The sequence below is a fragment of the Oncorhynchus kisutch genome, linkage group LG6 (assembly GCF_002021735.2).
Source record: "Oncorhynchus kisutch isolate 150728-3 linkage group LG6, Okis_V2, whole genome shotgun sequence".
Classification (NCBI taxonomy): Eukaryota; Metazoa; Chordata; class Actinopteri; order Salmoniformes; family Salmonidae; genus Oncorhynchus; species Oncorhynchus kisutch.
Window position 1 is genome coordinate 65,447,062 of NC_034179.2, and position 25,297 is coordinate 65,472,358.

Sequence of the window (25,297 nt, forward strand, 5' to 3'; positions counted from 1 at the left end):
GCAAGGGGGGGTTAAGAGATGCTGCATGCATGTGTTTAAGCTTGGACAACTGCTACGCAAGCCCTCTATACCAAACCATGCAAATCGGAACCGCTGGCATCCAAGACAGACAAAGGCATGTCTCGGAGGGCCTTGCGCCGCTCCCCGAGTGCCCTAATTAGACATGTAGATCAGGTTTGAACTTTTTCTCTGTGTTATTAACTGTCAGCACTATCCCCTCCGTTGAAGTCACATTGCTGGTGGAGAGGCCTTGGTCCTTGTCCTATGGCCTTGACTCCCATGTTGTGCCATCCGCCTGTTCGTCTTCCCTCGAGGGGACGATGTTGGCAAAAACACGTTGTTTCGTAATTTGGCTGCTGTTGTATGGTGGTCACTGGCGGAGACAAGAGGATCCTTTGTGAATTTATGTAGTTTTTGGTCAATTTGTAAGGGAAAACTATTTGGCACTTGTAGCGTCGAGGAGAGCCAACACACAAATAGAAATGGACAATGTTTTCAGTGTTAGAAGGGGGACATTTTGTTCTCTGGTGATCGTGGGCCGTGTGTGACATTTAAAGAAGGCCATCTGACTTTTGCTGTGAAGGGATATTTGGGTTTTGGGGATAGCCTGGGGTGTTTCTAAGGTTCCTGTAGCTGTTGGTCTCTGTTGTGGGGTAAAGGAGAAAAGATACTTAAGCAATTCAGGCTTTCATTCCAATACAAACCAATACTGTGCTGGATTGATTCTATCTTCTTTCACATCTTCCTTTCCAGCATGGTTCCAGCAATTATGGTAGATCTGTGACCAGGCTGGTGCACTACAGCTTGGTTTGGCTTGGTCTGGCTCAGCTCAGTAGTGGGTACAGGGTGTGTTCCCTGGGTGGAGGATGAGGTTCAGATGGGGTCATGGGAGAGGCAGGCAGGCGCCATGCAGAGTGGCAGACACCCCATGTACACTTGGACCCAGAGGGTGTGAGAGTTTGTTAGGGAATCAGTTCTCTCTTCTGGTCAGCTCCACAAAGAAAAAGAGGAATCTGAAAATTGTTTTACCAACTGAAGACGAGGTCTAAATCTCACACCTCCTGTACTGTGTACCTGTTTATGAATGGCTCTTCCTTCAATATTATCTGCACTCCACAAACATCATGGCGTTACCTTGCATACTCAACCACGTGCTATTCTCATTATTGAAACACCACGAGGGTAGTCCTGAACACACAAACAATATGATTAAGTGGAGAAAACTTGATCTGTGCCTAAGTAGGGGACAGACTCTTGACCAGATACAAAAGGCAATTTTGGAGGCTGAAAGAAAGAGATTGCGGGATGTCCTTTCACGTTTAATAAGTATCACCCAGTCTCTGGCTGAAAGAAACCTAGCATTCAGGGGTTCATCAGACAAATTCTTCCAACCAGATAATGGAAACTTCTTAAAAGAGGTGGAATTATATGACCCCGTTATGGAAAAACATCTCAGCAAAATGAAAGACGGAAAGACACATACAGTGGGGCAAAAAAGTATTTAGTAAATACTAAATGCTTTTTTGCCCCACTGTACATGCTCATTACCTTGGGAAGTGCACTCAGAATGAGCTGATACAGATTGTGAATGACAAGATTGTGGAAGCAATAGTGACTCAAGTAAGAGACTCAAAGTACTTCTCCATTATCTTGGACTGTACACCTGACATTAGTCACCAGGAGCAAATGTCCATTATTCTGAGAAGAGTGGCTTTAAAGGGAAAGCCAGAGATCAACGAGCACTTCCTCAGCTTTGTGAATGTTGAGGTTACAACAGTCTTGAATCTGTCGACTGTCATCTTAGATAAGCTGAACGAGCTGAAGATTCCATTTGAAGATTGCAGAGGGCAAGCTTATGATAATGGGGCCAACATGAAGGGCAAGTACCAAGGAGTACAAGCTAGACTCCTCAATAAAATCCCAGAGCTGTGTTCATCCCATGTGGAGCACATACTTCAAACCTTGTCATTGCAGATGCTGCCGAATCAAAAGATTTTTGTACATGTGCAAAAGCTCTTCACCTTCTTTCAGCTGGCACACAAAGATGGAGTGTTTTGAAGAAACACGTGAACACAACCGTAAAGTCATGGAGTGACACAAGATGAGAGGGTAGACTCCAAAGTGTTCATGAATCAGGAATGAGGCTTCTGAGTTCGGGAGGCATTACTGGAAGCCAGACAGACGATCAACGATCCTGTGGCCAAAGTGGAGGCACAAGCATTACAGAGGAAGTTGGATCCTAACACTTCTTGACTTGCTGTGTCGTATGGTGTGAGATATTGACAATGACAAACAAGGTGAACAAGCTCCTTCAATCCGACTCAATGCAGTTGGATATCGCAGTGAATTTAATCTCAAATGCAAAGGCCTCCCTCACTACATACCGGGAAACTGGATTCTCTGAGGCCCAGACAAGAGCCAAAAGCATTTGTGAAGAAATGAATGTGGAGGCTGTTCTGAAAGAGAAGAGACTGAGGCAAGAGGCATTTCAGCTATGAGGCTCCTGATGAACCAGTGACTGATGCACTGAAAAACCTTGAAGTCAACTACTTCAACATTGTGGTCGACTCTGCTGTGACATTCATGGATGAGAGGTTTGAAACACTCAACCAGGTGAAAACCAAATATGGAGTGCAGCTGAACGTCAGTGCTGCCTCTCAGATGTCCAGTGAATTTTTAAAGGCTCACTGCATGGAAGTTGAAACACTTTAACCTTCAGAGATGACTGTGACATCAGTGGAATGGATTTGGCATACAAGATTCAGAATTGACCTGATCTGCCATCAGATAAGATGACTGCCTTTGAGCTGCTTTCCTTTCTCTGTGAGAAAAACCTGGAGGAACTCTATCCTAACCTTTGGATAGCCCTAAGAATTTTAGTCACCCTACCAGTTACAGTAGCTCAAAATGGAGATGGGTAAACCACTTCTCCAATCTTTTTGGCTCTATAACAAAGAACAAAGAGCAAAAACATATACATGATCAAATACAAATCTTAGAATCGACTATTAAAGACTACCAGAAACCACTGGATTCTCCAAATACCTTGAATGAGCTACAGGTTAGTTCTCCAATAAAAAAAATCTTAATCACGCTTGGAATATCAGTAGATTGCTGTAGCCTATGCTTCGGAGGGGAGGGGCAGGTAGCCTACACAATCACACACACTGCCAAAGATGTTTAGCTTGTAAGCAGACACTGGAATACGTTTCTGAGTGACCAGCATGGCTACCACAGCATTCTGCAGCGATCCGCCATCCCATCATGTTTGGGCTTAGTGGGACTATCATTTGTTTTTCAACAGGACAATGACCCAACACACCTCCAAGTGGTGTAAGGGCTATTTTACCAAGAAGGAGAGTGATGGAGTGCTGCATCAGATGACCTGGCCTCCACAATCCCCCGAAATTGAGATGGCTTGGGATGAGTTGGACTGCAGAGTGAAGGAAAAGCAACCAACAAGTGCTCAGTATATGTGGGAACTCCTTCAAGACTGTTGGAAAAGCATTCCTGGTGAAGCTGATTGAAAGAATGCCAAGAGTGTGCAAAGCTGTCATCAAGGCAAAGGGTGGCTATTTGAAGAATCTCAAATATAAATAGATTTAGATTTGTTTAACCTCTACGGGACGGTTGTTGCTTACATGCGCTAATGTGACTACAATGACGTTGTATACAACAGCCAACTTTCCAGGACATAGACATGTCCTATATGGGCAGAAAGCTTAAATTCTTGTTAATCCAACTGCAGTGTCCAATTAACAGTAGCTATTATAGTTAATAATACCATGCTACTGTTTGAGCAGAGTGCACAACAACAAAAAACTTTTATCACGGCAACTAGTTTGATATATTCACGTCTGAAGGTAAATAATGTACTTACATTCAGTAATCTTGCTCGGATTTGTCATCCTGAGGGTCCCAGAGATAAAATGTAGCATAGTTTTGTTTGATAAAATCCATTTTTATGTTCAAATGTAGGAACTGGGGTCTACAGTTTTACCCCACTGCTGTCTATGGCTCCACACACACCCCGCCCGGCCATCTAGATGTGTGAAAGTTAGTGTATAAGCTAATGATCCATCATGTATGACATTCTTGGGGGTGTGTAAACTTACATTTTTTATTACCATAGCATAGCATTACTATAGCATGTTCTCTATAGTTATGTACTTGAAAATGTATAATTTGATGAATTCGGCACATTTGGGCAAACTCCTGGCAGACTTGATACAAAATATTGTGCAGTAATGTGTAATAATTATTCCCTGGATCAGTCTGAAGCTTTGCACACACACTGCTGCCATCTGGTGGCAAGCATCGAAATTACAACTAGACTCCAATCTGAAAGTACTGTATGGCCTTTCTTTTGCATTTCAAAGATGATGGGGGGAAAAAACATACGCCTGTTTTTTGTTTGTTTTGTCTTTTACCAGATCTAATGTGTTATATTCTCCTACATTAATTTCACATTTCTACAAACTTCAAAGTGTTTCCTTTCAAATGGTATCAATAATATGCATATCCTTGCTTCAGGTCCTGAGCTACAGGCAGTTAGATTTGGATATGTTATCTTAGGTGAAAATTGAAAAAAGGGTACGATCCTTTTAACAAATTATTTGGTGATTCCATATGTGTTATTTCATAGATTTCATGTCTTCAATTTTATTCCGCAATGTAGAAAATAGTAAAAGTAAAAGATCCTTGAATGAGTAGGTGTTCTAAAACTTTTGGCCGGTAGTGTATATACGTATTTACAGTTGAAGTCGGAAGTTTACATACACATTGGCCAAATATATTTAAACTCAGTTTTTCACAATTCCTGACATTTCATCCTAGTAAAAATTCCCTGTCTTAGGTCAGTTCGTAAATTGCTCCCAAGGATAAACCATACTTGAGGAGGTCTACAATTTTTTTATGAGGTATTGGCTGATTTCTTTTGATTTTCCCATGATGTCAAGCAAAGAGGGATTAAGTTGGAAGGTAGGCCTTGAAATACATCCACAGGTACACCTCCAATTGACTCAAATTATGTCAATTAGCCCATCAGAAACTTCTAAAGCCATGAAATCATTTTCTGCAATTTTCCAAGCTGTTTAAAGGCACAGTCAACTTAGAGTATGTAAACTTCTGACCCACTGGAATTGTGATACAGTGAAATATAAGTGAAATAATCTGTCTGTAAACAATTGTTGGAACAATTACTTGTGTCATGCACAAAGTAGATGTCCTAACCAATTTGCCAAAACTATAGTTTGAAATTTGTGGAGTGGTTAAAAACGGGTTGTAATGACTCTAACCTAAGTGTATGGAAACTTCCAACTGTATTTCTTTCTCTCTCTCTCTTGCTTCATCTTCATTTAGGAAGAAATTCATTTGTTCAAAACTGTTCAACTATTGTCTTTATCTCTCTTTGAGTCAACTACTCACCACCTTTTATGCACTGCACTCCAGTGCTAGCTAGCTGTATCTTATGCATTCAGTACTAGACAGGATGGTCCTCCCCTTCCTCCTCTGGGGATTCTCCACTGATCCCAACCCACACCCAAATACCCTCACACCTATGATCAGACTCCTCCCCTACTAGATGCGCGTGCAATCATAGAACTACAATTGCCAAAACATGGCAACTTGACTGCACCGTCATGGCCACCCTTCTATTTCTATGTTCGGTATTAACTTTCAGTGTTAGTCCCTGTGGTAATAAGTGTCTGGAGCAGAGCTGAGTTCAACATTTATAATGATGTAGCCATCGATAAATGTGTTTTGAACCTCTACCAGATGTCACAGCATGGTGAGAGGATTCTCAAGATTTCTTATATATGCTTAACGTAAGTTGCCGACACATAGGTATACTTAGATATGGTAGGAGACATAGAGTATGAGTAAGATGCAGTATTTAATATGCAGTTGTCTTGGTTGCAGAGGTCATGAAACATGACATGAGGGACATAGTAGAGTTAGCAGACCAGACAAGCTGTGAGAAAGTTGTGGGCTGGGATCTTCAACCCTCTTGATAAACACTAGACTGAGTATACCAAACATTAGGAACACCTCGAAGATCCAAGATGGCGTAGCAGTCAGACGTCTTTTGTCCTCGTCTTGTCGTGTCCCGTGTATACATATTTTATATGTTTTTCTTTGCATATGTTTTTTATATTTTTTTCTACAAACTCAATTTCAAAACACTCTCCTGCAACCCGCCTCACCCAATGTGGTGCAGATCTGTTTTTTCTGAAGTATTATTCACCTCGAATCCGAAATCACCAACAGAAGTTAGCCAGCTGACTAGCTACTAGATGACGTTAGTATTCAGCTAATCCACGGCTAGCGGTTATCAGCTATCCTTTAGCTCGGGAAGCTCTCGCCAGTTTTCTACAACGCGACTCAAACCAGAGCTTACCGGACCTATTTTCTCTCCATATCCCCAAATTCCTACCGCAAGCTTTGGACACTTTCACCTGGATCTTGCATCTAGCTAGCTGCTATCCGAGTGACTATTGGCTAACGTCAGTCCCGGAGCAAGCACCAATTAGCTGGAGCTAGCCCATGCTAGGCCCTTTCTCCTGGCTAGCTAAAGAGGCCCATCAGCCACTCCTGGGCTACAATACCTGGACCCCGTCTACTGCTGGTACAGGGCACGGAACCCCGCCGATCCTTCACGACTGGACCACGACATCCCCGGATTATTCCTACCACAAGCTCTGTGCCTTTTCGCCTCGATCAGCTAGCTAGCTGCAATCCGAGTGTCTACTCCTGGCTAACGTCTCTGCCCCGAAGCTAGCACCAGTTAGCCGGGAGCCAGCCCATGCTAGGCCCATCTTCCGGCTAGCTGAAGAGCTCCATCAGCCACCCCTGGGCTACAATCACCTATCCAGACCTGTTTTACTGCTGGTGCGGAGCCCCACCAGGCCTTCACGACTGGACTACCGACGTTATCTGCCCGAGGGGGTTATTCAACTGGCCCCTCCATCGCAACGTAACCTGAATGCCCATCTGCTAACTGCGGCCCGCTAATCGTTAGCTGTCTAGAGCATATTGGCTGCTAGCTGAATAGGTCCATCGTACAACCTTCTTGGGCCACTATAGCTATAACTATTTTGCCAATTGGATTGGTGCCCTCTACCACACGGAACCTCACTAATCTACCGACGGAAACGCACGAGGAGGCTATAAACAGACCTACTCCGTCTTCTGCTAGCTTGCTACCCATGGCCCGGCTAGCTGTCTGAATCAGCGTGTCCCCAACCAACCTCACTACTCACTGGACCCTTATGATCACTCGGCTAAGCTTGCCTCTCCTTAATGTCAATATGCCTTGTCCACTGCTGTTCTGGTTAGTGTTTATTGTCTTATTTCACTGTAGAGACTCTAGCCCTGCTCAATATACCTTATCCAACCCTTCAGTTCCCCCACCCACGCGATGACATCACCTGGTTTCAATTATGTTTCTAGAGACAATATCTCTCTCATCATCACTCAATTGCCTAGGATTACATCCACTGTATTCACATCCTACCATACCTTTGTCTATACATTATGTCTTGAATCTATTTTATCTCCCCCAGAAACCTGCTCGTTTTACTCTCTGTTCCGGATGTCCTAGACGACCAGTCCTTATAGATTTTAGCCGTACCCTTATCCTACTCCTCCTCTGTTCCTCTTTGCGATGTAGAGGTTAATCCAGGCCCTGCAGTGCCTAGCTCCACTCCTATTCCCCAGGCGCTCTATTTTGATGACTTCTCTAACCGTAAAAGCCTTGGTTTCATGCATGTTAACATTAGAAGCCTCATCCCTAAGTTTGTTTTATTCACTGCTTTAGCACACTCTGCAAATCCGGTTGACCTAGCCGTGTCTGAATCCTGGTTTTGGAAGACCACCAAAACCCCTGAAATCTCCATCCCTAACTACAACATTTTCAGACAAGATTTAACGGCCAAAGGGGGCTGTGTTGCAATCTACTGCAGAGATAGCCTGCAGAGTTCTGTCCTATTATCCAGTTTGACCTCCTACTTTTAAAAATCCACCTTGCTAGAAACAAGTCTCTCACCGTTGCAGCTTGCTATAGACCACCCTCTGCCCCCAGCTGTGCTCTGGACACCATGTGTGAACTGATTGCCCCCCCCATCTATCTTCAGAGCTCGTGCTGCTAGGTGACCTAAACTGGGACATGCTTAACACCCCGGCCATCCTACAATCTAAGCTTGATGCCCTCAATCTCACAGAAATGATCAGTGAATATACCAGGTTCAACCCCAAAGCCGTAAACACGGGCACCCGCATAGATATCATTTTAACCAACTTATGACCTCATCCCGTCAGAAGAGGATGCCAAGGTTATTCTTTAAAAATGCCTTCCTCACCATCTTTCAATACATTTAGAACCAGGAACAGATATAGACCTTGGTTCTCTCCAGACCTGACTGCCCTTGACCAGCACAAAAACCTCCTGTGGCGTTCTGCATTAGCATCGAACAGCCCCCATGATATGCAACTTTTCAGGGAAGTTAGGAACCCATTTACACAGGCAGTTAGGAAAGCCAAGGCTAGCTTTTTCAAGCAGAAATTTGCTTCCTGCAACACAAACTCTAAAAAGTTCTGGTACACTGTAAAGTCCATGGAGAATAAGAGCGCCTCCTCCCAGCTGCCCACTGCACTGAGGATTGGAAACTCTGTCACCACCGAAAGATCCACTTTAATGGAGAACTTCAATAAGTATTTTTCTACAGCTGGCCATGCTTTACACCTGGCTACCCATACCCTGGTCAACAGCCCTGCACCACCCACAGCAACTCGCCCCTCTTCAAAGGGGGGGACACTCTTGACCCAAACTGCTACAGACCTATATCTATCCTACCCTGCCTTTCTAAGGTCTTCAAAAGCCAAGTTAACAAACAGATTACCGACCATTTAGAATCCCATCGTACCTTCTCCGCTATGCAATCTGGTTTCAGAGCTGGTCATGGGTGCACCTCAGTCACGCTCAAGATCCTAAATGATATCATAACCGCCATCGATAAGAAACAATACTGTGCAGCCGTTTTCATCGACCTGGCTAAGACTTTCGACTCTGTCAATCACCACATCCTCATCGGCAGACTCAAAAGCCTTGGTTTCTCAAATGATTGCCTCGCCTGGTTCACCAACTACTTCTCCGATAGAGTTCAGTGTGTCAAATCGGAGGGCCTGTTGTCCGGGCCTCTGTCAGTCTCTATAGGGGTGCCACAGGGTTCAATTCTTGGGCTGACTCTCTTCTCTGTATACATCAATGATGTCGGTCTTGCTGCTGGTGAGTCTCTGATCCACCTCTACGCAGACGACACCATTCTGTATACCTCTGGCCCTTCTTTGGACACTGTGTTAACTACCCTCCAGACGAGCTTCAATGCCATACAACTCTCCTTCTGTGGCCTCCAACTGCTCTTAAATACAAGTATAACTAAATGCATGCTCTTCAACCGATCGCTGCCCACACCTGCCCGCCCGTCCAGCATCACTACTCTGTACAGTTCTGACTTGGAATATGTGAACACCTACAAATATCTAGGTGTCTGGATAGACGGTAAGCTCTCCTTCCAGACTCGCATCAACATCTCCAATCCAAAAAAGCATCCTTCACTCATGTTGCCAAACATACCCTCGTAAAACTGACCATCCTACCGATCCTCGACTTCGGCGATGTTATTTTCAAAAAAGCCTTCAACACTCTACTCAACGAATTGGATGCAGTCTAACACAGTGCCATCCGTTTTGCCACCAAAGGCCCATATACTACCCACCACTGCGACCTGTATTCTCTCGTTGGCTAGCCCTCGCTTCATACTCGTCGCCAAACCCACTGGCTCCAGGTCATCTACAAGACCTTGCTAAGTAAAGTCTTGCCCTATCTCAGTTCGCTTGTCACCATAGCAGCACCCACCAGTAGAATGCGCTCCAGCAGGTATATCTCACTGGTGACCCCCAAAGCCATGTCCTCTTTGGCCGCCTCTCCTTCCAGTTCTCTGCTGCCAATGACTTGTTGTGTGTGTTGAACTGCTTTGCTTTATCTTGGCCAGGTCACAGTTGTAAATGAGAACTTGTTCTCAACTTGCCTACCTGGTTAAATTAAGGGGAAATAAAAAATAAAATAAAACATTTCATAATATTGAGTTGCACACCCTCCCCTCCCCTTTTGCCCCCAGAACAGCCTCAATTTGTCAGGGCATGGACTCCAAAAAGGTGTTGAAAGCGTTCCACAGGGATGCTGGCCCATGCTGACTCCAATGCTTCCCACGGTTGTGTCAAGTTGGCTGGATGTCCTTTGGGTGGTGGACCATTCTTAATGCACACGGGACACTTTTGACTGTGAAAACCCAGCAGCATTACAGTTCTTGACACAAACCGGTGCACCTGGCACCTACTACCATACCCCTTTCAAAGGCACTCAAAACTTTTGTCTTGCCCACTCACCCACTGAATGGCACATATACACAATCCATGTCTCGAGATTTAAAAGTACTTCTTTCACCTGTCTCCTCCCCTTCATCTACACTGATTGAAATGTATTCGTGACATCAATAAGGGATCATAGCTTTCTCCTGGATTCAGTCTATGTCATGCTAAGAGCAGGTGTTCTTAAGGTCTTGTAAATTAATTGTATAATAACAGTTCAATTAGCACAAAGTCCGTGTGTAACTCAGACTTCTGCGTAAATCATGCAATGATGTCAAATAGACTTTCTCCAAAATTCAAGTTACATTCACAGATCTTGTGGTACGATTTGGCCTTAAGAGATCTATCTTGCCCAAATTTGTATTACACCCATCCTGTCCATGATGTGATGCTGGCCTCCTTGGAGTTTCACAACATTTGGTCAGTGAACATGTGTGAACCATTGTCTGATGCAGTGCCAACGTCTTCCATCCACACAGCCTCCAGCCCCCTCATCTCTGAAGATGACTCATCTCAGATGAATACCACCTGCAATATGCTGTCAAGATTTATAGTGTCAGGACATTAAATGGCATTGTAATCTGTGTCTTGGAGATACTACTACTGTCGTGCCAGAATATCTCCAAGATACAGGTTACATGGCCTACATCTGATTAAACAGCTTCTAAGATGAAATGTTCGCCATAATGAGTGAAAAAAAGGCAACAGAAAGAGAAAGAGAGAGAGAAAGCAAAAACATGAATTAGGCTGTAGATAGCAATAACAATTGTATTTTGTAATAATAATGCTTCTTATTGTACATTGACCAATGGATGGAATAATATTATATTGAAATGTATTTAAACAGGGAAATCCCATTGAGACAAAAGCCTCTTTTACAAGGGAGCCCTGCACACAATCATACAAATTCACAATATTTACAATTGCAATGCGATAAAAACATACAATATTTGCAAGCAAAACTATAACGACACAGCGCAGGGTGGAGACAATCACAAAGACAGGTGAAACAGATCAGGGTGTGACAAAAACATTATCATGACATCCTCAGTAAAAAGTTATCAACCAGCCATCTGAACTGATCTAAAGTATAAGGGCACAGGGCGAGACCCAGATGCAGACATGGGAGGCAGATGGTTTGAGTCTCCTGATATTTATTAGTATCCAAGGGGCAGGCAAGAGAATAGTCATGGACAGGCAAAAATATCAAGCGGTCAGAGTCCAGGAGGTACAGAGTGGCAGACAGGCTCGAGGTCAGGGCAGGCAGTATGATCAGGAAGGCAGGTTCAGAGTCAGGGCAGGCAAGGGACAAAACTGTGAGGAATAGCAAAAGAGAGATACGAAAAAGCAGGCGCACGGGAAAAACACGCTGGTTGATTTGACAAGACAAGAGGAACTGGCACAGAGAGACAGGAAACACAGGGATAAATACACCAGGGAAAATAAGAGGATGGGGTGGAGACAATCACAAGGACAGGTGAAACAGATCAGGGCGTGACACTAAAGGTACCAGAACATCAAACTTTAGAGACTTCTGGAGATCATTACACAAGTAAGTTGCAAAGAAACTAAACACAGATCTACTGTACCTAATTCGGTGAAGACCGAAGGAATCTCCAGAGTTAACCATCCCAGTGATCGGGTCTGGTGACTCGTATGTCTGTAATTTAACAATGAAATCAGGTATGGCAGAAGTTTGCACAAGAGGGCTTTATAAACAAAAATAGAACAGTCCATTTATCTACGAGACTTAAGAGAGGGCCAGACTTTCTGATACAGAATGAGGTGATGTGTACTGAACCCATAATAAAGCTTAGTGAGCCATGATAAACTGTGTCTAATGGTTTCATATAAACGATGTCACCACAGTCTGAAGCCGGAATGAATGTTGACTGAATTATTTGTTTTCTGCTATTTAAAGGCATGCCCTATTCCTGTAAAGGAAGCCCATTTTAATTCTTACATTTTTAACTAACAACAATGTGTTCGATAACAAGTCTTCCCCTTTCTAGTAGCATGCTGAGGAGAATAAGGAATGTTCTAAATGATTTACTGATTAGGCAATGTCCAGGCAATTCTGGGAAGTCTCAGGCCTCTCAATATTTCTGGACTTGTTTCCCTCTGTCCATGCATCCATAATGAGTCAGGAACTTGACCGGTGGCATTGGGGGATTAAGGAATGCTTGGATCTGTCCCAGAAAGCCACAACAAAGAGGCCGCTAAAGAAAGGACACTATTGATGTTCTGTTGCAGAGGGACATCATTTTATTATTGAGGTTTTCTGCAAAGACTCAGGGCTTTGGATATAACCTCACACAATTGCTATCTTCCTAACATGCTTACTGGTAAATAGATTTGGGGAGATAATCAAATGATCAGTCTGTAGTCTAAAGATTATACATCAAATTAAATATTCTAAATATGTTGTAGAACAAGTACATCTTCAGCCATTATAGCTATGCAAACTGCATAAAATAATTTGCTGTCTGACTTAACTCGTCGAGGCAATCCCTCATGTCCAATATTGTTGCAATTCCGATCTCTAATCCTCCTGTGATCCAAAGCTGAGCCTGGCGCAGGGCAGGCTTTTACACTGAGCACAGCCCTTGTGTGGATAAAATCACATCCTTGTGAAGTCGATAGGGAGTATTAGGGACAGTCCATCTCAGGACAAAATCACTGTCCTCGAGTTGTGGACAATATGGGACAGTCTGACAGCTCTGTACTTAGGCTTCATACATCTCGAAGTGCTGCGGTCATGAACATGTAGTTATCCTTGAACTAGATAATATTGAGATTTCATACACATTTTGTTGCCATGTCAAATAAGTCTTGCAGCTGCAATTAACAGTAATAGTAATTGTAGTAATAAACATTAAAGACAACTTAACTAGCCATAACATAGGAAGCTTTCTGCAACAATTCACTATTTACATTCTAGACTGTGTCGGCTCAGTGACTCGAATGTATCCCAGTGATCCATTTCTCTAAGAACAATCCATCATGAAGTGCCTCCATTCAGTAGAATAATGTCCTTGTGCCCCTGCTATGACCCATCCATGGGTAAAACGGGTAGAGAACTTGGACTATGGGGGCGGACGTGCAACAAGAAAAATGGGAACTTTGTTCGACCCGACTGAGGCTGGAGGTGGAACTTTCCTCTTAATCCAGCAGTTTAAAAGGGACTGCCAGCAAAGGGGTTCCTTCAGAACTGCTCTATGTGTAAAGAAAGGCACAACCGTAGTGTGAAAGAATAGGGAAGGACTCTGTTGTCATGCCGACCCGAAAGATAACTCTGCTGGAAGCCTGGGAGAGAAACAGGACCTTTCGGAGGAAGAAAGCTAAAGACCTGAAAATATGTCCTCGTCTACTGTAAGTGGATATACACATTTCAGGAGGGTGGTGATTGGGGTTCACAGTCTCACTGTTAAGTTGTGAGTTAGAAGTTCTCTGTTTGTCCTTATAGATGTGATGGTAGTCTGTGCTCAATTATCAACATGGTTGGTACGCTCTGAAAATAACTTTAATAAAATGGAACATAATTCAATTGCTCATAATATCCTACATTGAATGGACCACATTGGTGGTTGTATGCAAGAGGGAATGGGTTTGATTGTTTGAGCCAGAGTCGGCAGGTTTTGTTGTGCCAAGTAAAATATTATCTACATAGATACTATCGTGATGATTTTATCCAGGATTTGGTCAATACTTATCTTTAACACATTATTTTACAACTATTGGAAAAGAGCCCCTTAATATCAGATTTAGGACCACACAGCCACTCCACTGAATAGCAGGCTATTGCAACTGGAAGTTTTGAGAAATTATATGATACAAAATTGTATTCCTGGTATTATCAACTGGAACATAGGTTATTGTTTTTTAAATTTGTTGTTCAGTAACCCAGGGTGACATCTGTGTGTGTGTGCGTGCATCAGTGCATGTAAATGGGGAAAAATAATTAACTAAACTGTGATGCATGCCAGCAAAGCCACAACACAACACTAAACAACACATCACTATAGCAGTAACAAACTGTGCCCAAAAACTGTTAGGGTCTACATAAAGCTGTCCTAACAGCAGTCCCAACATCTTACCACTGCTACACTTGGCGATCAGCGGAGCCTTGTCTGGCAGCGAAACAGTTCATTCAGCCTCATTTACTGCCATTTAAAAAAACAACTCTGATATGGCTGACTTGCTAAATAACCAATTGTAGCTTCTAATGACAATTTAGATGTACAAACTATGGCATAAGTGGATGACAAGCGGATAAGAGGCAATCCGTAATTTCGATTAAGACATTAATGAGCGAGCTAGGACATACATAGTCAATATAACTATTTGTTTAGCACATTTGAAATGTACAGTGACAGAATTCAGAACATGGGCTGTTCTTACAGTGTTCTCCCTGTCCACCAAGTCAGAACTGTAGGATAAATAAAGGGGGCATATAAGCAGACAATGAAAGCTCTTACAATATTTGATGATTACATTTATCTTAAACAGGTTATAGGCTATATGTGCACCACGGCAGAACTGTAGGAGAAATTAAGAATTGTAAATAGATCAAACTATTAGGGTGAGGCACATGGACTACTAACATCTTACTACTCAACATACACTTAGTATTACTTTCTTAACTACAGTATACATATCTTCCTGGCATATTACATAATTTATGCAGCAGCATCTCTCTGGCATATTACAGTACATAATTTATGCAGCAGCATACAATACATTTTTGGACTCACCTTTTAGTGCTGTGCTCACTTGAATCTAGATGATACGCCCTGACCTTAAAGAGCTTTTTATGTCTCTATTTTAGTTTGGTCAGGGTGTGATTTGTGTGGGCATTCTGTGTTTTTGTTTTCTATGATTTTGTATTTGTATGTTTTGGCCGGGTATGGTTCTCAATCAGGGACAGCTGTCTATCGTTGTCTCTGATTGGGAACCATACTTAGGTAGCCCTTTTCCATCCTTTCTTTGCGGGAAGTTGTCTTTGTTAGTGGCACTAATGCCCTGTTAAGCGTCACGGTCATTTCTTTGTTTTCTTGTTTTGTTGACGACATTTACATTCTAATAAAAGAAAATGTACGCTTACCACGCTTCACCTTGGTCTCCTTCCGACAACTGCCGTGACACTAGAAAGATGCCGGATTTACAATTCTGAGTTGGATGACCATTCAAAACGTATTTTCCCAGTCGGAGCTTGTTTATTCCTGACTTTCTATTTGTCTTGAACTCACTGAAGTCAAGTTTTCAGAGTTAACAGTTGTTTTGAGAGCACAAATCATGCTTCATTGACAGCACGACCAATGTTAAATGTTTATCATTTTAAACTTGGAAAAGAGCCCCTTAATATCAGATTTAGGACCACACAGCCACTCCACTGAAAAGCAGGCTAGTGATTGCTTTGCAATACTTGCAGAGTTAGCTACTGTCACTGACCCCTTCCAAACAAGTCACTGTTGAATTTGCGATTTCCAACTTGTTGTGTAATGTTTATGACAATGGCCTATGAACACCGATACATTTTATCTATAATTTCTCTTTATTATTTATCTTCATATGACAAGGATTAAAAAGGATTTGCTAGTAGATTGTCGACTTGATTCATGATGATGACTGCTTGCCAAGATTTTGAAAGTATGATGTTGACATGATCAGTCCAGTCAAAGCTACTGTTAGGGTTGCACATTTTGGGGAATATTCAGAGGTGGAAACTTTACGTGTGGATTAATGGTAATATATGCAGATTAATATTAATACCAATTAAATGTACATGTTTTGCATTGGATATATTTACCATATCATATGGAGACATAAACCTATGGAAACATAAACCTTTTTCTTATCATAAGTAGACATAATGGCAAATTATTAAATCCTCCCAAAATAAATATTTGAAAACAATTTAGTTACGAATTTAACTTTAATTAAATGAGTTGACTCTTCACATGGGATGATTTCACTAAACGACAAAAGAAAGGGAAATGGAATGATCCCCAATGATCCATTGCATCTCCCAAAAACATTTCCATGTCTTCTCCCTGGACCTCCTCGATGTCCACCTCTTGAACATCTGAGGCCTCTCAACTGTCACTTTCCAACCCTGTTGAGGATGGCTAGTTGTCAACCTCAGATATCCTCAAATTTGCCAGGATGGCCACAAATTTTTCAACCCCTGTATTGGTCAGCCTGTTGGGTGCTTTGGGGTGTGTTCCAAAACAAGGACCAGTTGCGCTCTGAGGCGGCTGATGTTGGTGGGATTTGGAGGATGGTGGAGGCAACAGGGGAAAGAGCCTCAGATCCACAAAGCCCCTTCCACCAGATGGCTGATGATATATGTTGGCATGACTGCCATATTGCATCTCCATCCCAAAGCACTTGCTTGGAAATGTTCTTCGACAGACTGTCAAGAACCTTGCCCTCATCCAGGCCAAGGTGGCGAGACATGGTAGTGATGAGACCATAGGCCTTGTTGATCTCTGCATCAGACAGGATGCTCTTGCCAGCATACTTAGGATCCAACATGTACGCTGTGGCGTGTATGGGCTTCAGGCAGAAGTCTTCACACTTTTTGATGTATTTCAGAACTGCAGTTTCCTCTGCTTGGAGCCACAGTGAAGTGGGCAGGGCAGTATGGGTTTCTTCTCTTACATTTGCAAGCAGAGTCTGAACATCAGAATGGATGGCATTGTCTCCCTCAATCTGTGCAATGGCTACTGCTGTAGGTTTCAGGAGTTGCAGGCTGCTTACCACTCTCTCCCAAAATACATCACCCAGGAGGATCCTCTTGATGGGGCTGTCCATATCGGCAGACTGTGATATGGCCATTTCTTGGAGAGACTCCTTCCCCACCAGGAGACTGTCAAACATGATGACAAGACCACCCCAATGGGTGTTGCTGGGCAGCTTCAATGTGGCGCTCTTATTCTTCTCACTTTGCTTGGTGAGGTAGATTGCTGCTATTACTTGACGATCCTTGACACACCTAACTATTTCCTTGGCTCTCTTGTAGAGTGTATCCATTGTTTTTCGTGCCATTATGTCCTTGAGGAGCAGATTCAATGCATGAGCAGCACAGCCAATGGGTGTGATGTGACGGTAGGACTCCTCCACTTTAGACCAAGCAGCCTTCATGAGGGTCGTATGCTGGGCGAAGAACATTAAGAAATCTCTTCTAATACACATTGCATGTAAGCATCAGAGGTGAACCAGTTGCATATACAGCTCGAGCAAGACATTCATCAGCATTTCTCTGACTACGTACCTCCATTGAGTCCAAAGAACTTCTGATTCCAGGAGGACCATGAGCTGTTGCTATCGATAAGGTGTCTGATTCATCATTTTCACCTCGATTGACTTTTGTCAGAGGTTGCTTGTTGTAAGCTCTGAGGGAACTTTATGCACTTGGCCAGAAAATTCTGCATCTTTGTTGCATTCTTCACATACGATTTGGCACTGTATGTGAAAATTGTAACATCTGCATCTAACTCACACCCTCAAACACGTAGATACCCTGAAAGCAGCTCACTTTACAGCCCACTTTCCAGCTCACACTCTCAAACACCTAGATCCCCTGAATGCAGCTCACTCCCCAGATCCCAATCACCTGAATTCTAACACACCTGTATGTCATGAGTTGCATGTATGTCAATAAAGGTCAAATTAAAAATTAAAAATGACCACACACTATTTAGTTTAGTTCTTTGCACCCCATCACTGTGAGGTATTGTTTGTTTTGTGACACATGTCTTTCAGAACTCTGTTTTTCCCGTGATTTACTCCTCTCGTATATGATCGTTTTTGCCTGCCTTACTAACGACGACTTTTGCCTATTCCCTGCCTGTACTGTAGCCGGATTTCCTATTATCTACCTATTGCCTGATCTCCCGGACTACGTTACTAGCCTTTTCCCTGCCTGTACTGTTACCCTTTTGGACCCCCTGTGCATGACCTCTGATTGAGAACCATACCAGGCCAAACATAAAAACACAAAATAGAAAAAGGAACATAGACTACCCACCCAAACTCACGCCCTGACCAAACTAAAACAAAGACATAATAAAGGAACTATGTTCAGAACATGACAGTACCCCCCCCCCCCCCCCCCCCCCCCCCCCCCCCCCACCCCAAAGGTGCGGACTCCGGCCGCAAAACCTGAACCTATAGGGGAGGATCTGGGTGGGCGTCTGTCCACGGTAGCGGCTCTGGCGCGGGACGTGGACCGCACTCCACCATAGTCTTTGCCCACTTCTTTACCCGCCTCCGTGGCGCCTTTAGAGCGGCGACCCTCGCCGCTGACCTCGGACTGGGTACCCTAGCACTAGCAGCGGGCCCCGAATGGACGGGAGATTCCGGCAGCACCGGACGGACGGGAGACTCCGGCAGAACCGGACAGGCGGAAGACTCCGGCAGCGCCGGAGAGAAGGACGGCTCTGGCAGCTCCTGACTGACGGGCGGGTCTGGCAGCTCCTGACTGACGGGCGGCTCTGGCAGCTCCTTACTGACTGGCGGCTCTGGCAGCTCCTGACTGACGGGTGGCTCTGGCAGCTCCTGACTGACGGGCGGCTCTGGCAGCTCCTGACTGACAGGTGGCTCTGGCAGCTCAGGACAGAAGGGAGACTCTGGCAGCGCTGGACAGGAGGGAGACTCTGGCAGCACTGGACAGGAGGAAGACTCTGTCAGCTCTGGACAGAAGGGAGACTCTGGCAGCGCTGGACAGGAGGGAGACTCTGGCAGCACTGGACAGGAGGAAGACTCTGGCAGCACTGGACAGGTAGAAGACTCTGGACAGGCGGGAGCACCTGGAGGGAGGAGACAGAGAGACAGCCTGGTGCGTGGGGCTGCCGCAGGAGGCCTGGTGCTTGGAGGAGACACCGGATGGAACGGACTGTGGGGGGGCACTGGAGCCCTGGTGCGCAGCCTTGGCACCCCTCCTCCCGGCTGGATCACCATTTTAGCCCGGACCATCCAGAGTGCAGGCACAGGTTGAACAGGGCTGTGGGTGAGCACTGGAGATCTGGTGCATACCACTCACACCTCTCCCTTAGGCTCAATACCCACATTCGCCCGGCACGGGTGGAGCGCAGGCATAGAACGCACTGCACTCTCCCAGTGCCTCGGAGACACAGCACGCAGAGCCGGCGCAGGATACCCTGGGACAAAACGGCATACCGGAGACCAAACACGCTGGGCTGGCACAACACGCCCTGGCTGGATGCCCACTCTCGCCTGGCACTTGCGGGGGGCTAGCCTATAGCCCACCGGGCTATGAGCACGTACTGGCGACACTGTGCGCTTGACCGCATAACACGGTGCCTGACCAGTACTGCGCTTCTTCCGGTAAGCACGAGGAGTGGGCTCAGGTCTCCAACCTGACTCTGCCACACTCCCCGTGTGCCCCCCCCCAAAAGAATTGGGGGCTGCCTCTCGTGCCTGTCGCACTGCCGTGCTGCCTCCTCATATTGCCGCCGCTCAGCTTTCGCTGCCTCCAGCTCTGCCTTGGGGCGGCGATATACCCCAGCATGTGCCCAGGGTCCCTTTCCGTCCAGAATCTCCTCCCCTGTCCATGAGTCCGGAGATCGCTGCTGCCCGATACCACGCTGCTTGGTCCTTCGTTGGTGGGTGATTCTGTAATGATCGTCTGTGGTGGAAGAAGGTGAGGACTAAATAAGATAAGTAGTTATGCAGCTAGATTAAACAACTTCTTTGTAAGATATGTTTTCAAATGAAACATGTATGGAAACAGTTGAATTAACACTCCTCAGTTAGCAGGCTCAAGCGAGGTAAAACCCACATGGTAGCAAAAACTAACTAGAAGAAATTGCTAACAAGTTGGAAATGACTTAAACACACTTTGTTGTAGGCTACTATTTACTAGTTAACAAAAAAATCATGTATGTCATTTAAAATATATTCACCCCACCCAGTATTGTAATCAAAACTTACCAGAAAGCATGTAGTCCTTGGCTCAGACCGTGTACTAGTGTGGGCTAAATAGCATCTCCTTAGTATCCAAGATCTTGAGAATCAGCTGTACATGTGATGGAAGAGTGCACTGCACATGTGATGAATCAATGCACTGTGCATGCAGAGGGTTGCAATTCCATTGAATTGGGGATAGCAACAATACCTAGAATTACCTTATGTGTATCCCACAAAAAAGGTTCACTGTTATATGCTAACGTTTTTGATGAATTTAAGCAAGATTCCCCAAATTCCCGGGCTTAACATCCCATGGAAATTTACCGGAAAGTTTCCGACCCTTTGCAACCCTAGCTACTGTACATATAATGTTATTTGAAGTAATTTTATCCGTGGCCAATGAGCTTGAGCATTCTTGGGATGGGCACTTCTAATGTAACTATATGGCAGCACCCAAGGGGCTAGAACTTTCTAGGTCTACCCTTAGACTTTGGCGGTGACGTAGTATCCCCAGCCACAGTGCCTTGGTTTTTGTCAAAATAGTATTATTTAGAAGTCATATTGTCATTGGAAAGGAGTTTCCATTGACAAAAGGGGAAGAGGATTCTGTAAAGTGGTTTCATGGCTACGGATTGTTGTTCAAAGTGCAGATGAAGGAATGGCTGCTCAAAACACAGAAAAGGACCCACATGTCTGAGTTCACATTTCAGCTGAAGCTGCAGCACAGCGTCCTCACCCAATCATTTCTCTGTGTAATTGTCCCTCTCCATAAAATTCCCTTATGCCAGAACATGTTGTTTAAAATAATGCATTTTAAAGATGTATTTTTTTTAACTTACATTTTTGTGTCTAAATCTTTTCATCTGCCTTATCCATCCCTCCAACTCACAGCCCACTGCTGAGAGACCCCAGTGTGGTTGCATCCCTCACCCAGCAGAATGCCAAGATGGTCGCCCTGCTCCCTCCCACAGGCACCGATGTGTTCCGCCACTTCACCCTTGAGTCGCTGGTGGAGATTGATAGGCGGATGGCCGAGGAAGCAAAGGAGCAGGGGAGACAAAAGACCCTGAACTTTGAGGTACATTTAACATTTTAGTAATTTAGCAGACACTTATCCAGATTCCAGAGTGACTTTACAATCAGGGGATTCAAATAAGGCAGTTCAAATGACCACATATCACAGTCAAGCCATTTAAAGTAAAACGGTCTTTTAAAATAGCTGCTATCCGCAAATTCAGTGCTAGTAAGAAATGGTAACGTGTTAGTAATCATATTTTTTGTACCTTCTTCTTCGGAGGTGGCAAAGCAGGACCTGCCAAAGCCAGCCGTCGACCTGGAGACCGGCAAGATCCTGCCGTTCATCTACGGAGACCCACCATGTGAGCTGTTCAACACACCCCTGGAGGAACTGGATCCTTTCTACAAATCACACAAAGTGAGCACTGCAGCCCCGGTCCCTTAGTAGCCTGAGGACTGAGTGTCCACAGAACCAGACATTATCACAAAGTCATTTCCTTTGCAATAAGCTCAAATTAGATGTGTATTTTGACAGACTTACACATTCCAAATAATATTATTATATGGTTATTATTCAGAGGGTAAATGCCCTCGGATTACAACAATAACTGATGTATCATGATACATGACTCATGCCAACTCTATTTTGCTAATATCCTTGAGACAAACATGAATACATTCAATTAAAGTAAAGATAATATTGGACTTCAAAAACTTCTTCACTAATCTTTACTTCTTGTTTTTCAGACCTTTATTGTCATCACCAAAAGGAATACAATCTTCAGATTCAATGCTGAGCCTGCCTGCTACATTCTGACTCCCTTCAGTATTCTCAGGAGAGGATCCATCAAAATGCTCATGCATTCATATCTTTTCAATACAAGTATCTCACTGATCAACATGATAAATAAATATAACTTAGCATCCTGCTGCATGTTCAGAGTCCAAGAAGTGTGCTAGTATAGTGTGTAGTGTATAGTATAGTGTGTGTGTGTGCATGCTCTTCTCCAAGGTGGCATAGCAGTTCAGACGTCTTTTGTCCTCGTCTTGTCGTGTCCTGTATATATATATATTTACAACTTTTTCACATACATTTTATTTTTATTTTCCATCAACTCATCTTCAAAACACTCTCCTGCAACCCGCCTCACCAATGTATATTTATAAAAAAGTATTATTTACCTCAGATCTGTAATCCTCCAAGAAGCTAGCCAGAAACTCCAGGAGGCTGGCCTGAAACTAGCCAGAAGCTAATCCAGAAGCTAGTTCAGAAGCTAGTTGGCTCCTTTACTGGTAAGTCGTTGGTGTTCAGCTAACCACGGTTTGTGGTCATCGGCTATCCTTTGGCTCGAAAGTCTATCGCCAGTTCTGTACGGCGCAGCGCGGCTCGGAGCGGAGCATACCGGACCAATTTTTCTCTCCATGTCCCTGGATTTCGACTGCTCTCTGGACATTCATGCCCGGATCTCACAGCTAGCTAGCTGCTATCCGTGTGACTATCGGCCTTCGTCGATTCCGGAGCAAACATCAATTGTTCCGGAGCTAGCAAGCTCCGTCAATCACTCTTGAGTTCCATCAATCGCACCTGGGCTGCAGTCGCCTATCCGGACCCGTTTTGCTGCCTTCGCGGAGCCCCACCGGGCCTTCACAACTGGACTGCCGACGTTATCTACCCGAAGGGGTTATTCGGCTGGCTCCTCCGTCGCGACGTTACCTGAACGCCCATCTGCGGCCTGCTAACCGTTAGCTGTCTTACCGGCTGCTATCTGAATAGACAATCGGACAATTTTTTTATTTATTTATTTTTTATTTATTTATTTATTATTATTATTATGTTTTCTTCTTGGGCCTCTATAACTATATCTATTGTTTTTATTTTTGTTGTTGTTGTGTGATTTGGATTGATCCCCTCTACCACACGGAACCCCACTAATCTACTGACGGAGCGCAGGAGGTGGCTAACAACAGACCTCCATCCTATGCTAGCTTGCTACCGATGCCCTGGCTAGCTGTCTAAATCACCAACCAACCTCTCCACTCACCGGACCCTTTTGATCACTCGACTAAGCATGCCTCTCCTTAATGTCAATATGTCTTGTCCATTTCTGTTCTGGTTAGTGTTTATTGGCTTATTTCACTGTAGAGCCTCTAGTCCTGCTCACTATACCTTATCCAACCTATTAGTTCCACCACCCACACATGCAATGACATCTCCTGGTTTCAACGATGTTTCTAGAGACAATATCTCTCTCTTCATCACTCAATACCTAGGTTTACCTCCACTGTATTCACATCCTACCATACATTTGTCTGTACATTATACCTTGATGCTATTTTATCGCCCCCAGAAACCTCCTTTTACTCTATGTTCCAGACGTTCTAGACGACCAATTCTCATAGCTTTTAGCCGTACCCTTATTCTACTCCTCCTATGTTCCTCTGGCGATGTAGAGGTGAATCCAGGCCCTGCAGTGCCTAGCTCCACTCCTATTCCCCAGGCGCTCTCTTTTGACGACTTCTGTAACCGTAATAGCCTTGGTTTCATGCATGTTAACATTAGAAGCCTCCTCCCTAAGTTTGTTCTATTCACTGCTTTAGCACACTCTGCCAACCCGGATGTTCTAGCTGTGTCTGAATCCTGGCTTAGGAAGACCACCAAAAACTCAGACATTTTAATTCCAAACTACAACATTTTCAGACAAGATAGAACTGCCAAAGGGGGCGGTGTTGCAATCTACTGCAAAGATAGCCTGCAGAGTTCTGTCCTACTATCCAGGTCTGTACCCAAACAATTTGAACTTCTACTTTTAAAAATCCACCTCTCTAAAAACAAGTCTCTCACCGTTGCCGCCTGCTATAGACCACCCTCTGCCCCCAGCTGTGCTCTGGACACCATATGTGAACTGATTGCCCCCCATCTATCTTCAGAGTTCGTGCTGCTAGGCGACCTAAACTGGAACATGCTTAACACCCCAGCCATCCTACAATCTAAACTTGATGCCCTCAATCTCACACAAATAATCAATGAACCTACCAGGTACCTCCCCAAAACCTTAAACACAGGCACCCTCATAGATATCATCCTAACCAACTTCCCCTCTAAATACACCTCTGCTGTCTTCAACCAAGATCTCAGCGATCACTGCCTCATTGCCTGCATCCGTAATGGGTCAGCGGTCAAACGACCTCCACTCATCACTGTAAAACGCTCCCTGAAACACTTCTGCGAGCAGGCCTTTCTAATCGACCTGGCCGGGGTATCCTGGAAGGATATTGATCTCATCCCGTCAGTAGAGGATGCCTGGATATTTTTTAAAAATGCCTTCCTAACCATCTTAAATAAACATGCCCCATTTAAGAAATTTAGAACCAGGAACAGATATAGCCCTTGGTTCTCCCCAGACCTGACTGCCCTTAACCAACACAAAAACATCCTATGGCGTTCTGCATTAGCATCGAACAGCCCCCGTGATATGCAGCTGTTCAGGGAAGCTAGAAATCATTATACACAGGCAGTTAGAAAAGCCAAGGCTAGCTTTTTCAAGCAGAAATTTGCTTCCTGCAACACTAACTCAAAAAAGTTCTGGGACACTGTAAAGTCCATGGAGAATAAGAACACCTCCTCCCAGCTGCCCACTGCACTGAAGATAGGAAACACTGTCACCACTGATAAATCCACCATAATTGAGAATTTCAATAAGCATTTTTCTACGGCTGGCCATGCTTTCCACCTGGCTACTCCTACCCCGGACAACAGCACTGCACCCCCAACAGCAACTCGCCCAAGCCTTCCCCATTTCTCCTTCTCCCAAATCCATTCAGCTGATGTTCTGAAAGAGCTGCAAAATCTGGACCCCTACAAATCAGCCGGGCTAGACAATCTGGACCCTTTCTTCCTAAAATTATCTGCCGAAATTGT

At 44.4% G+C, this 25,297-nt stretch overlaps 1 protein-coding gene across 1 annotated transcript in view; it reads left to right on the plus strand.

Annotated features, from left to right (window-relative positions):
• Positions 1-13,631: 13,631 nt before the first annotated feature.
• Positions 13,632-25,297, plus strand: part of scn4ab (sodium channel, voltage-gated, type IV, alpha, b) — a 41,225-nt gene continuing 29,559 nt past the window's right edge. The window contains exons 1-4 of the mRNA XM_020486326.2: positions 13,632-13,800; positions 21,253-21,439; positions 21,659-21,796; positions 22,126-22,244. Coding sequence (XP_020341915.1) covers positions 13,703-13,800; positions 21,253-21,439; positions 21,659-21,796; positions 22,126-22,244 — 542 coding nt within the window. The 5' untranslated portion in view covers positions 13,632-13,702. The remainder of the gene's footprint in view (positions 13,801-21,252; positions 21,440-21,658; positions 21,797-22,125; positions 22,245-25,297) is intronic.